We start from the raw sequence: 10,337 nt of genomic DNA on the forward strand, positions 1-10,337 counted from the left end.
GACCACAGTGGAAGCACCTCCAGGCCCTCTAAGCCCCTCTCCAGGTGTGCTCTCTGGGGCAGGGAGCAGATGTGCCACTTTTACTTTGGTGCATTGTTAAGAAAGGCAGAACAGAGTGAGGGCACTGCCCTCCCCATAGTGCCAGGGCAGCCTTCTTGCCATGGGCAGAAATTACAGGAAAGGGAACAGTCCTCACAGAGGCTGTGCCTTAACTTGAAATATGCAGAAAGCAAACAGGAGGGGACCTGTGCTGGGCTGTGCCTGGCTCTGAGCCCTCATGTCTCCACCTGCCCCTCCCCAAAATGCAGCCTCTAATCTTCCCTTTGCAGTGTGGGTGGGTAATAATGGGCAGAAACCTGCTCCCCTGTGGCAGCGATCCCAGAAAGGCTCCCGAGCTGTGCTGAGGGTAAGGGACTCACTAGAGCCAAAGCACTCCTGGGGCAGATAAGCTGCTGTTACACCTGCACCAGCCAGCTAAGCACCAGGGATGGGGGCACCTTCTGGCTGAGAACAGCCCCTTTGCAAGCCAGCCTTCAAAGATAGCACACACCTCCTCAGCCTGGGCAGGGAAAGGGGCAAATGGCCCTTCCTATCCAAAACTCATCTCCCCCACAGAGCAGAAAGCCACTCAGGACACACAATGTCTATGTAGCACAGTTATTCCCACCCAGCAGGTGCTTCACAGCCTCTCTTAAAAAGAGGAACCACGGGCAACCTTTTATCAACTTTTTTTAATTATTATTAATTGTGTAAGAAATGCAGCAAGTTTCTCAGCTATTACTGTGATTCTCTTCCCCATGTGTAATCCAACCACCACTAGCCCAAAACAGGACCCTTCCAGTGCTGAGGGGGCAAGCACTGGGCACACTGCAGGACCAAGGTGGGCAGGAACCCCAGAGGCATAAAACCCCCTCTGCTTTCCACAGAAGACCAAAATTTTAATCACCGAAATCAGCATCAATCTTCCCAAAGAATAAGAGCGGCTGCAAGTGGGGTATTAGGAGACAACCCACGTTTTCCTTCTGTTTTAGCACCAGATCAGGAGGGTTTCCTCTTTCACTGTCCCTTGCACCCCAGCACACAGACATGCCTCACCCAGAACTCCACTGGGGTTTCACGGGAAGAAACTCCCATCGTCTCCAGCATCCTGCAAGGAGAAGCAGAGGAAGGGTCTCGCCCTGTCCAGCCAGCTCCCAACCTGACACCCACAACCAGAGACACGTCTCTTCCACCCATAGCACAAAGGCCTGGATGGCAGATGCTTCCAGCTGCTGCACAAGGGTTGTTCTGGTCAGTGAATAAATTAGCAGGCACAGGGATGCCCTTGCTAGAGGCCAAAACAGGTTGGTGAAGATGCAACCACCAATATTTTTCGTGCCCTCTGCTAATCAAGAACGAGACAAAGAAACTCAAGATACCTCTGACACAAGACTTCAGTGGATATATCAGCGCAAGCACACCATAGAGCTTCATGGACTTAACATTTAAGGATCTGCTGTTTAACCCTTGACAGACACCCACCCACACCTGGGGGGAAGGAGGGAGTGCACCCCTGCACAGCTCACTTCTAGCTTCAGAGGGGTCTCTACAACTTCACTCTTTGTGCACTGTAGAAAACAAGTCCTCCACATCCTGCTTGTTTTCCCAAGCAGTTTTCTCACCTCTTTTCAGTCTCTTGGAGGAGGGATTTTGCAGCTTCAGGGTCATTCTTCATAAAGGTTTGATATGGAGAGGCAGACTCCAGGTAACCAACCACACCCTCGACAGTCATGGGAATTTTGTCATAGATATCAGTGATTCTACAAGAGAGATGGGGAAGAAAGGAGTATTGACAAGTTAAATTTCAAAGGCAGGGGAACACAGATAACAGATTGACATGGTGGTGAATAAAGTATCTGACACCATCAAAGGTCCAGCAGATGGAAACAACATCCAATTGTGGCATGTGGTGGCTCAAGAGCTCTGACTGATGTGCAAAGATGGTTCCAGGGACCATCTCATATAGTCTGTGACTTGAGCAGCCCTTTTGGTACAGGCTTATCTGCAGACCCCCATCCCCTCCAGCATCCAGGACACCAACACCTTCACACCACCACTACCACCACATCCTTTTTGCCTGCAGAGTCAGCCCCTGCCCCGTGCCTTGGTGGGGAGGCAGGCACTGGCTCCCCAGAGGTCTGGGGCACGTTTCTGCCTCACTCTATTTTTCCTTTCACCCATGAAGTGACCTGCCCAGAAACCTCCAATTGTGCTAGACCATCAACTGAAAATCCAACCCAAGGCTGCCTTGAGCAGGAAGGGTCCTCACAGCCCTCAGACCACACTTGATGGCTCAGTGCAGAGCCACATAAAAGCCAGGAGCAGCAGGAATGCAGCCACACAGCTCTGCCTCGATGCACAGGGGTTTGCTGAACCCCAGCAGCTGGGCTGAGCTTCTGGCACACCCCGCTCCCTTGTGTCCTCGCTGGGCTGGAGGCAGAGCAGCCCCCCAGAGGAGGAGACACCCCCTTTATCCACTCCTGGCGCTGCACTGAGGGGGTTCTGCTCACCTCTTCTTGTCTGGGAATGGCAAGGCCTCGAAGATCTCTTTGTAGTTTTCCAAGACGAATTTTAGTCTATTATGTGCGTATTTTAAAATCTGGTCCCAGCACTGTAAAGACAATGTATTAAAAAAAAAAAAAAAAAGCACAAAGCCACTTGAAGTTCTCAATTTCCACTTACCTCAGTTTCAGGCCCAAACCTGATGCATTCACATGTGGCCCTTTTTTTTTTTTTTTAAATACTCGTTGCATTAAAATACACCAAAAGTCTTGCTTAGTGCCCAGAATTTAAGGATGATATTTTAGCATAGAGGTAAGGGTTCTGTCTTTCTCCCTACACTGCTTTTACTGATTGTGGAAAGGCTCCTTTTATCCAGTTATTAAAACACCCTTTGTCAAGAAAGATTACTAAAAAAGGACTTTTCCCAAACAGTTTATACTCCCCATTCTTTTCTCTGTGATCAACAGCAGGAGAAGTATCTTTGACAATACCAGCCCCCAGATATGCTCTGGCACCCTTCTCACCCTACCAGAGCCTGCCCCATCAATGCTAGCATCCCTTTTCTCCTCATCCAGCCAGATTTAGCACTGCTTTGGAGCCTCTAAATCCCATCTCAGCCTTGTCCCTGCAGGTAACCATCCCTCTTCTGCCCCATCCTGCACCAGGATTCCTCTCTGTATCCAAGTAATACACATTTTCCTGCGCCTAGAGCAGGAGGGGAAGCCCTGAGGTTTGGGTTCCATCTCCTCACCTCCCTGAAGATTTTGGTGAGCTTTTCGGAGCAATCTCCGTAGCGCAGGCTCATGTCCACGGTGTAGGTGCTGATGGCCACGCAGCCGCCCGGCCTCACCACCCGCTGCGCTTCCCTCATGAACTTCTCGATGTCAAACCAGTGCGCGGCCGTGAACGAGGCCAGGACGTCCACAGAGGCGTCCTGGAATGGCAGCTCCTCCGCAGGGCACACGCTGGGAGCGGGAAGGGAAAAAAGACATCTGTGATACAGGAATCAGAGGGTAGGACGTGAAGCCAGTGGGTATTTTCTGGAGGCCATGAGGACAGTGTGGGAAGACCATGGCTACTGGAAGTGTAGGATAATGCCTGTTCACCTCGGGAATTCCATCAAATAGGACTTTCTTTGGTGCCAGCTGGGTCTTAAGATAACCATACTCACAAAACACCACTTCCATGTAAGGACCCAAATTTTGCCTTTGGTTGAGCTCACTTCCCTGACACTCACAGGTAGGAGACATTGGGCATGGAGGAGGTGTCCTTGGCCTCCTGGATCTGTGCTTCACTGATGTCAGTCCCCACCACCTTCTTGAAGTGCTCCGCAAGGAAGCGGGTGCCTTGTCCGGACCCACAGCCAACATCCACTACCAGCTCAGCAGGGATTGCCTTCTGTGGGGAGGAGGGGATGTGTCTCAGTGGGCAGCCACCCAGTTTCTGTGCTTTTACCCCATTGCTTCCCACAGCATCCACTCAGGAACAGCCTTGGCATGGCAGAACCTGTGGAAGGCCTCTCCTGTGCCCCCATCTTGCCTTAAGCCCTGCTGATTTATCATTCCCTGTGGTACCAATCAAGGTAACACTCCCAGCAAGGTAAACCACGCACAAATAAAGATATCCTCCAACCTGGCCATACCCCACTCACCTTTTCCTGCAGGTAGGCAAGGATGGTTTGCTGCAGCTCTTTGCCTGGTGCAAACCTATATTTCTGGTAGACGGCCGCATGGCCTCTGCCCTCGAACATCTGGGTGGTCATGCTTGGATAACCTGGCACCTGGGAAGAGGCAGGAAGCCGAGTTTGTCACCATGGGATCAAATTCTTGCTGCCTACTTAGTCTGTGACCACAGGCACTAAAGCCTCCAGTTCCTGGCGGGGGCCCCGGGAGGACTTTGCCCATGAGGCTCCGGGCAGGGGAGTGTGAACCTGCTCTCTGAGAATCCCTCCCACGGCTGTGAGCTAATCCCAGGAGGAAACCAGCAGCGAAGCACTCCTTACTCCTTTGCTTCCCCCCCTCCCCGGCTGTTTTCTGAAATAAATCACCACTACAGTAGAACACTTGTTTTTTGTGGGAGGTTTCTTTGGAGGTTTTTTTGTTTTGTTTTAAGGAAACCCGTGTTTTAGAACTGACAACACAATCACGACAACTCGACTCTGCGTGATTGTGTTGTCAATCACAATTGACAGGTATTTTTTTGCCTCTCACGGACACGGCCCAGGGCGTTCCCTGGCTCGCCCACCACTGTGTCGCCCCTGTGATGCTCCGGACCCCCCAGTCCCCGCACGCCCCGGGCGGTCCCGGCAGCCAAGCGCGCTGCCCGAGCCCGTCCCGCCGCACCGGAAGGCTCTCGGCCGTATCCTGTTTGTCTCGGTGCCCGAGCAGGCGCCGTGCGGGACAGCGACAGCTCCCTGGGCTGGGGACAGACCCCGAGAACCTGCCAGAAGGGCTCCCTGCCCCGTCTGACGGGCCCAACCCCCTCCCTGTGCCCACAGCGAGCGGGGTGGGCAGAGCGACGCGAGAGCTGCGAGTTTATCCAGGGACGCACAAACACATCGGACAATCAAGGGTTATCCTGCCTTGGGTGCAGGAAGAGATGCTCAACCAGCGCAGGGCAGGAGCTCCCAGCAGGGAGCAGCAGCGCTTCCAAAGCCCTTTCTGGAGGGATCCTCCAGCTGCTTTCTAAGCGCTCAGAGGAGCCTCCTTCCCCCAGCCCCCCGCGCCGCCCCCCGCCCTTACCACCGGCAGCTCCCGCAGCTCCCGCAGCCTCCCCGTGCGGAGCTCCGGGCAGGACAAAGGGGAAGAAAAGCGGGCGATGGCCGGCGCCGCCCCCGGTACCTACCGCCCGCCCCGCAGCTCCTCCCTGCCCGGCCGGAGCGGAACCAGGGGGTAAAATCCAGAGGGCAGCTTCCAGAGGCTCATCCCGCCGAGATGCTGGAGCCCCAGAGCCTTAGGCTTTACACAGCTCTGTAGTTACTAATTACAGAGAGCTTTCAAAATGCCCACGGATCCCGGGGGTCCCTCAGCAGCCCCCACATCTCAGGAAGCGGATTCAGAGCCCAGAAGATGCTCACAGGGTAGCAGGAGAACAGGATACGAAGCTGCGGGCAGCCAAAGCCATACCTACAGCGCTCTGTCTGCACTGAAAGCCTCTCCTATCGTCCAGCGGAAAGAGAACATGTAGAAACAGAGTCCCCTACATCATCTTGAAGAGCACAGAGCATGGTATCTCAGGAGTAGGCAATCTGCCCTGATTTTGGGGCAAGATTTTACCCCTTTGCTAAGAGTAATACTAATTCCATGCAGCTGAAGCTAGCGAGTCATGGTTCACGGGAAGCACTCAGTTTGTACTCGGCACAGCAGTCGTGGGTCTATGCTAATTAGCACAGCCTTTAAGCCCCTCCTAACTTTAAGAGAAATCAGAGGAACTTACCTAGGCACCACCTTGAAGCAGTTTGCTGAATCAAAGCATGGGTTGGAGTTACTGGGTTTGCATCCGGAGTGCTTTATTTGGGTCACCTGCTGCTTAATCCTGCCGGGGTGGTACCTGGACCAAGAGAAAATACCACACAAGCACCAAAGGTCCCTGTGGTTTCATAACCCAGCATTTTGAGGGTTGAGATACCCTAAGTTTGCCTGTATTTGCTGAGAGCATGACTGCAGACAGGAAGGGCTGATGTCCTGGGCTTCAGTCACCTGCCCTCTTCTGAGCTCGGAGGTCCCTATAGCATGGGCTGCTCTCCTGGGCAATACACAGGTGGTATTTAACTGATTATCCTCTAGCTACCGAGGCCAAACACCTGCAGTGCAGAGGCTGCAAATGGCATCAGTCCTTTGCTATCTCTCCCAACCTTTGGCACACTGGATTCAGCTGCCTTTGACTCCCTATCCCAACTTTCTTGTATTCCCCAAGTGACAGTGAATCTCCAATGGCCCTGCACCATACAGCAATAAATTGGTCTTCTTGACCTTTGGGTTGCTGAGCCTTAGTCCAAACATGAGTTTAAACACCAGGCACAGAGAATCAGACACTGTCCATCGTCCCTACCAGCCCACTCATTAAATTCACAGACTTTAGGAATGTCAAAGTGCCCTGGGGTCTTCCCAACTTGTTCCCCAAACCTACAGGCCATGTGGATTTGAATTATATAGCAGGGTCCTGGATTAACTCCAAACTCTGACCTTAATGCAGAAAAGGAGCATTTAAGATCCTTCATCCCTCCACTCCTGCTCTCCTGAAGTCATGTGCCTGTTGGCTCTGCCCCCTCCCCACCTTTGTGCCTCTGCAGAATGCAGTGGCAAAACAGCTCCCAGAGCTTTGCTTTTCCAAACAGGATCACCAAGCCAAGCCCTAACCTTATCAATGGCCAGGAGGCAATTCCTGTTCTTGGGATATAGCACTTGAGTGCTTCTGATGCCTCCCTGTGCTCCTCTGCTGCCAGCATTCCCTGCCCATGCTGCATCCTCACCTTGCTCAGCACTCCAGGTGCGTGGCCATCCTCCTCACTCAGCCACTGGGGTTTCACTGCAGCCTCTGGGACTATTTCCAGGGAGATGTTTGGGTTTTTTTCACTGGCAATGCATCTCACTCTGAAATTTATTAAAAAAACCAAAAACAAACAAACAAAAAACCCAATCTATTTTAGGGGAAAAAGCTCAAAGGAGACTCCTGTCAGTTTGCCTGTGTCACTTGTTGATATTTTTCACCAACAGCACTGTGGTTTCCACAGCACTGAAATGTCTCATCTTGATATGGATAAAGCCACTTTGTTTGTATTCCCGTGGTTCGTTTCACCACAGATCACTAAATATTATATTGAATTCTTTTCATCCTAGGGAAAGAGCACTGCCTCCTGAAAACAAAACAGCTGACATCCCCTCAGCCAGATGCTTTGATATTGCTGAAGATTCCCTTTCCCCTCCTACCCTGTGAGGAAGAGCTGCTCTGTTTTATCCAGAGTACAGATGTCCCTCTCAGCCCAAGCCTGGCTCTGTAACTGTGTTCATGCTGTCCCCAGCAATAAGTTTCTAGCAGAAACAACTTCCCTAATTTCACCTGGACAACACTTAGCTGGCTTCTTTTCCTGCAGCTACAAAACATGTCACAAGCCTCATAAACACCTTCTAATTAATTATGTCTATTGCTCAAATGGAATACTAATTCTCATTTATTTCCTGGCTCAAACACTGCCAGACACACCATGCTGCATTTCTAAGAGGGTCTCCCAATTTTAGAGGATCTGAGAACTAAAACAATTATACAAAGTCTTGCTCAGCGGGTTCAATTCTCCCCCTTCTCTGTGGATAATCCCCTACCTGGAAAACACTCCAGGTCTCACCTTCCCACACTTGTCTGGAGGAATTTCAGAAAAACCCTCAGCTCTGACCAACTGCATCAGAGCTGCCCCTTTGGCCAGGCCTTTAAACACAGACCTTAAAGTGGCAGCAATTCTGTAGCCCACGGCTGAGGGCTTGTGACTCACCCCTGCCCTGCATCCTGCCCCTGCCTGTGGGAGGAGGGTGAAGGAGGGGACACGATGACCTTCATGTCTGGGCAGAGCAGTGCTGTGCCATGAAATATGTATCCCTGTTTTTAGACAATCTGAACTCCAGGCAAGTCCCCAGGAACATCTGGGATCAGCAGGGTTCCAGCACACACACATTGGAACCACCATGGCTGCATGTGGTGAGCTGCAGGACATTATCCTGGGGAAAGAAATCCAGACCCAGTGTGTGCAGGAAGGAATGTGCTGTGCCCACCCCGATGGGAGCCCTGGTGATGTCTGGGGCCTTATTTCACCCAGCACTGCTCTGACTCCCCAGCAGGACCTGTGGGAGGTGCTGAGCCCCCTCCTGTGCCGCGCTGGCCTTGTGGCACCAAACCCTGCCCATGCATTGTGTGCAGCGTGGAGCTAAAGGAAGAGCAGGCAAATTGTCCTGTATTATTGGTGTTTATTACCCTCCTGCATTAAATTCACAAATTTAATTGTTTTAAATTTCATTTCAGCTTTGATTCACTTGGCAGCTCCATGCCAGGCCACACTGGAGGGAGGATACCCAAAGGGCTGGACAGGCTGGGGTCAACCTCCCCATTCCCAGGATCCCGAGAAGAAGCCAGTGATACTTCTCTTACCTTGTGAAACACTTGATTTGCTTTCATGATCCTAATAAGGCTTCAGCTCTTGGGAGATTTTCCCCTGTTTATTTGTTCTCTTATGGAAAAGGAACAAGATTTATTATCACAATGAGGAATAAAGGGATAGGAAAATATTTGGTATTTCTATGAGGATCTTTTTTAAAACTAGAGAGCCCAGACCTTAAATTAATGAAGAACATAATTCTCTTGGCTTACAAGCAGCAAGGCATGGATAAAATCTCCTTGTAGGGAAGGGGGTTAGCCACAAATTAAGGATGTCTCAGCTGATTGCACAGCTGTGTGTTAGAGCTGTGCCTCGAGGTCTTGGCTGGGACTGGGGCTGGGGCTATCCGTACCTGCTCCCTGGCAGCTCTGGAAAAATCAGTGCTTATGTGAAAAAAGAGCCCAGATGAATGAGACCCCCAGAGGATCAACCAGAGAGGGAGATGGAAATCTCTGCAGCTGTGACTATTTTTGGGTAACTGCGTCCGTGCCCGTGCAATTGCCAGATCCTTGCAATTGTAGCCGGCATGTTGGCTGGTTATTGTCGTGCTCAAGCACACAAAAGGCTGGGGGAGAAATAAGGGCAGGCAGGGGCATGCTCAAGGGCAGGGGAGGAAGCCTGCAGAGGAGAGCGCCCTTGACTTTGAAATCCTGCCTCGCCCCTTTGCTCATCCGGCCATAAATCCTTCCTGGTGGAATGATTGATGTGCAGTGCGTGTGGGAGCTGGGAGCCCAGGCTGAGAGTAAAGCCCCAGCACTGGGATCTTCCAGAAACAATAAAAACAAGTCCTTCTCACATAATGTCACCTTTTAACTTAGGAAGATGGATTTTGGGGCCGATGAATTAATTGAAATTTAGAAGTCACCTGAGAATCCGTGGCAGAGGACCCTGAGATCTCCCATTCCCCATGCAGCGTCCAGAGGCTCCTCCATTGCTTCCTGGCTCATCTTCCCTCTTTACTTGCTGACAAAGCAACGCCACCAGCATATCAGTCTCCTGTCCATCTGTAACTGCCCAGCCATTGATCTCTCAATGTTGTGCCTTCTTTAGCCCAGCGCTCCTGGGTGTCCAAGAGAACATGATCCCCTGCGGATCGATTAAAATTTCTGGAATTAAAAAGAGGAAGAGAAACGTGAGCACAGATTGATCTTATTTCACCTTTCCTTGTGTGCACAGACTGGAGAATATATGATGATATAGTAGATGATATTATTATATCTGCTGACATAAGGAAAAAAAATCCAGTGGTGTCGGGAAACTGCTGTAGTAAAATTAAATAACTCTTGGGGATGTATGTGGTCAAACCAGACTTGGGTCTGGCTGATGCCTGATGGGCTGTTCTGAAATGCAAACAAATCTGTGGCTATTAAATGAGATCCAGGACCATCTTAATTCAGAGTTTAAGCTTTTTCTTCTTGGGATCCCAGCTAAGCATGTGATAGGAACATTCATTGTAAGACATGGAGAAATAAAGGGGAAGGGAGCAATATTTTAGGCTCTTCTCTTCTTCCTCCAAAAGTCCCTGCACCAAGAGACAGCTGGGTCCATCATCCCCTGCACATTTCCCATTGCAGTTCCCAGGATCACAGCCCTGTGTCCCAAAAGCCAAGTGGGAACAAACCTGGAAGTGCAGTGGTTCAGGGGGTTGGAAAGG

At 51.1% G+C, this 10,337-nt stretch overlaps 1 protein-coding gene across 2 annotated transcripts; it reads right to left on the bottom strand.

Moving 5' to 3' along the window:
* Positions 1-727: 727 nt before the first annotated feature.
* On the bottom strand, positions 728-6,150 carry LOC127470823 (putative methyltransferase DDB_G0268948). 2 transcript variants are annotated; one of them, XM_051786795.1, is made up of 7 exons: positions 5,977-6,150; positions 4,193-4,321; positions 3,779-3,939; positions 3,293-3,506; positions 2,550-2,650; positions 1,662-1,799; positions 728-1,147 (listed from the first exon to the last, which is right to left on the bottom strand). In XM_051786795.1, the coding sequence occupies exons 2-7, from the start codon at positions 4,301-4,303 to the stop codon at positions 1,057-1,059; spliced, it is 816 nt and encodes a 271-aa protein (XP_051642755.1). In that variant the 5' UTR covers positions 4,304-4,321; positions 5,977-6,150; the 3' UTR covers positions 728-1,056. The 2 variants fall into 2 exon arrangements, with proteins under 2 accessions (XP_051642755.1, XP_051642754.1); XM_051786794.1 differs by lacking the exon at positions 5,977-6,150 and adding an exon at positions 5,283-5,401.
* Between the last annotated feature and the right edge of the window lie 4,187 nt (positions 6,151-10,337).

The sequence above is a fragment of the Manacus candei genome, unplaced genomic scaffold, assembly GCF_025592945.1.
Source record: "Manacus candei isolate 608988 ecotype Guabito, Panama unplaced genomic scaffold, ASM2559294v1 h1tg000023l, whole genome shotgun sequence".
NCBI classification, from domain to species: Eukaryota; Metazoa; Chordata; class Aves; order Passeriformes; family Pipridae; genus Manacus; species Manacus candei.

Bases quoted from the DNA above. Each gene is read 5' to 3' on its own strand.
- LOC127470823 (XM_051786795.1), bottom strand. From the start codon at position 4,303: ATGACCACCCAGATGTTCGAGGGCAGAGGCCATGCGGCCGTCTACCAG. The intron at 3,940-4,192 runs GTGAGTGGGGTA...TCCTCCCCACAG, and splicing joins TTGCCTACCTGCAGGAAAAG to AAGGCAATCCCTGCTGAGCT. The intron at 1,148-1,661 runs GTGAGAAAACTG...TTCTCCTTGCAG, and splicing joins CTCCAAGAGACTGAAAAGAG to GATGCTGGAGACGATGGGAG.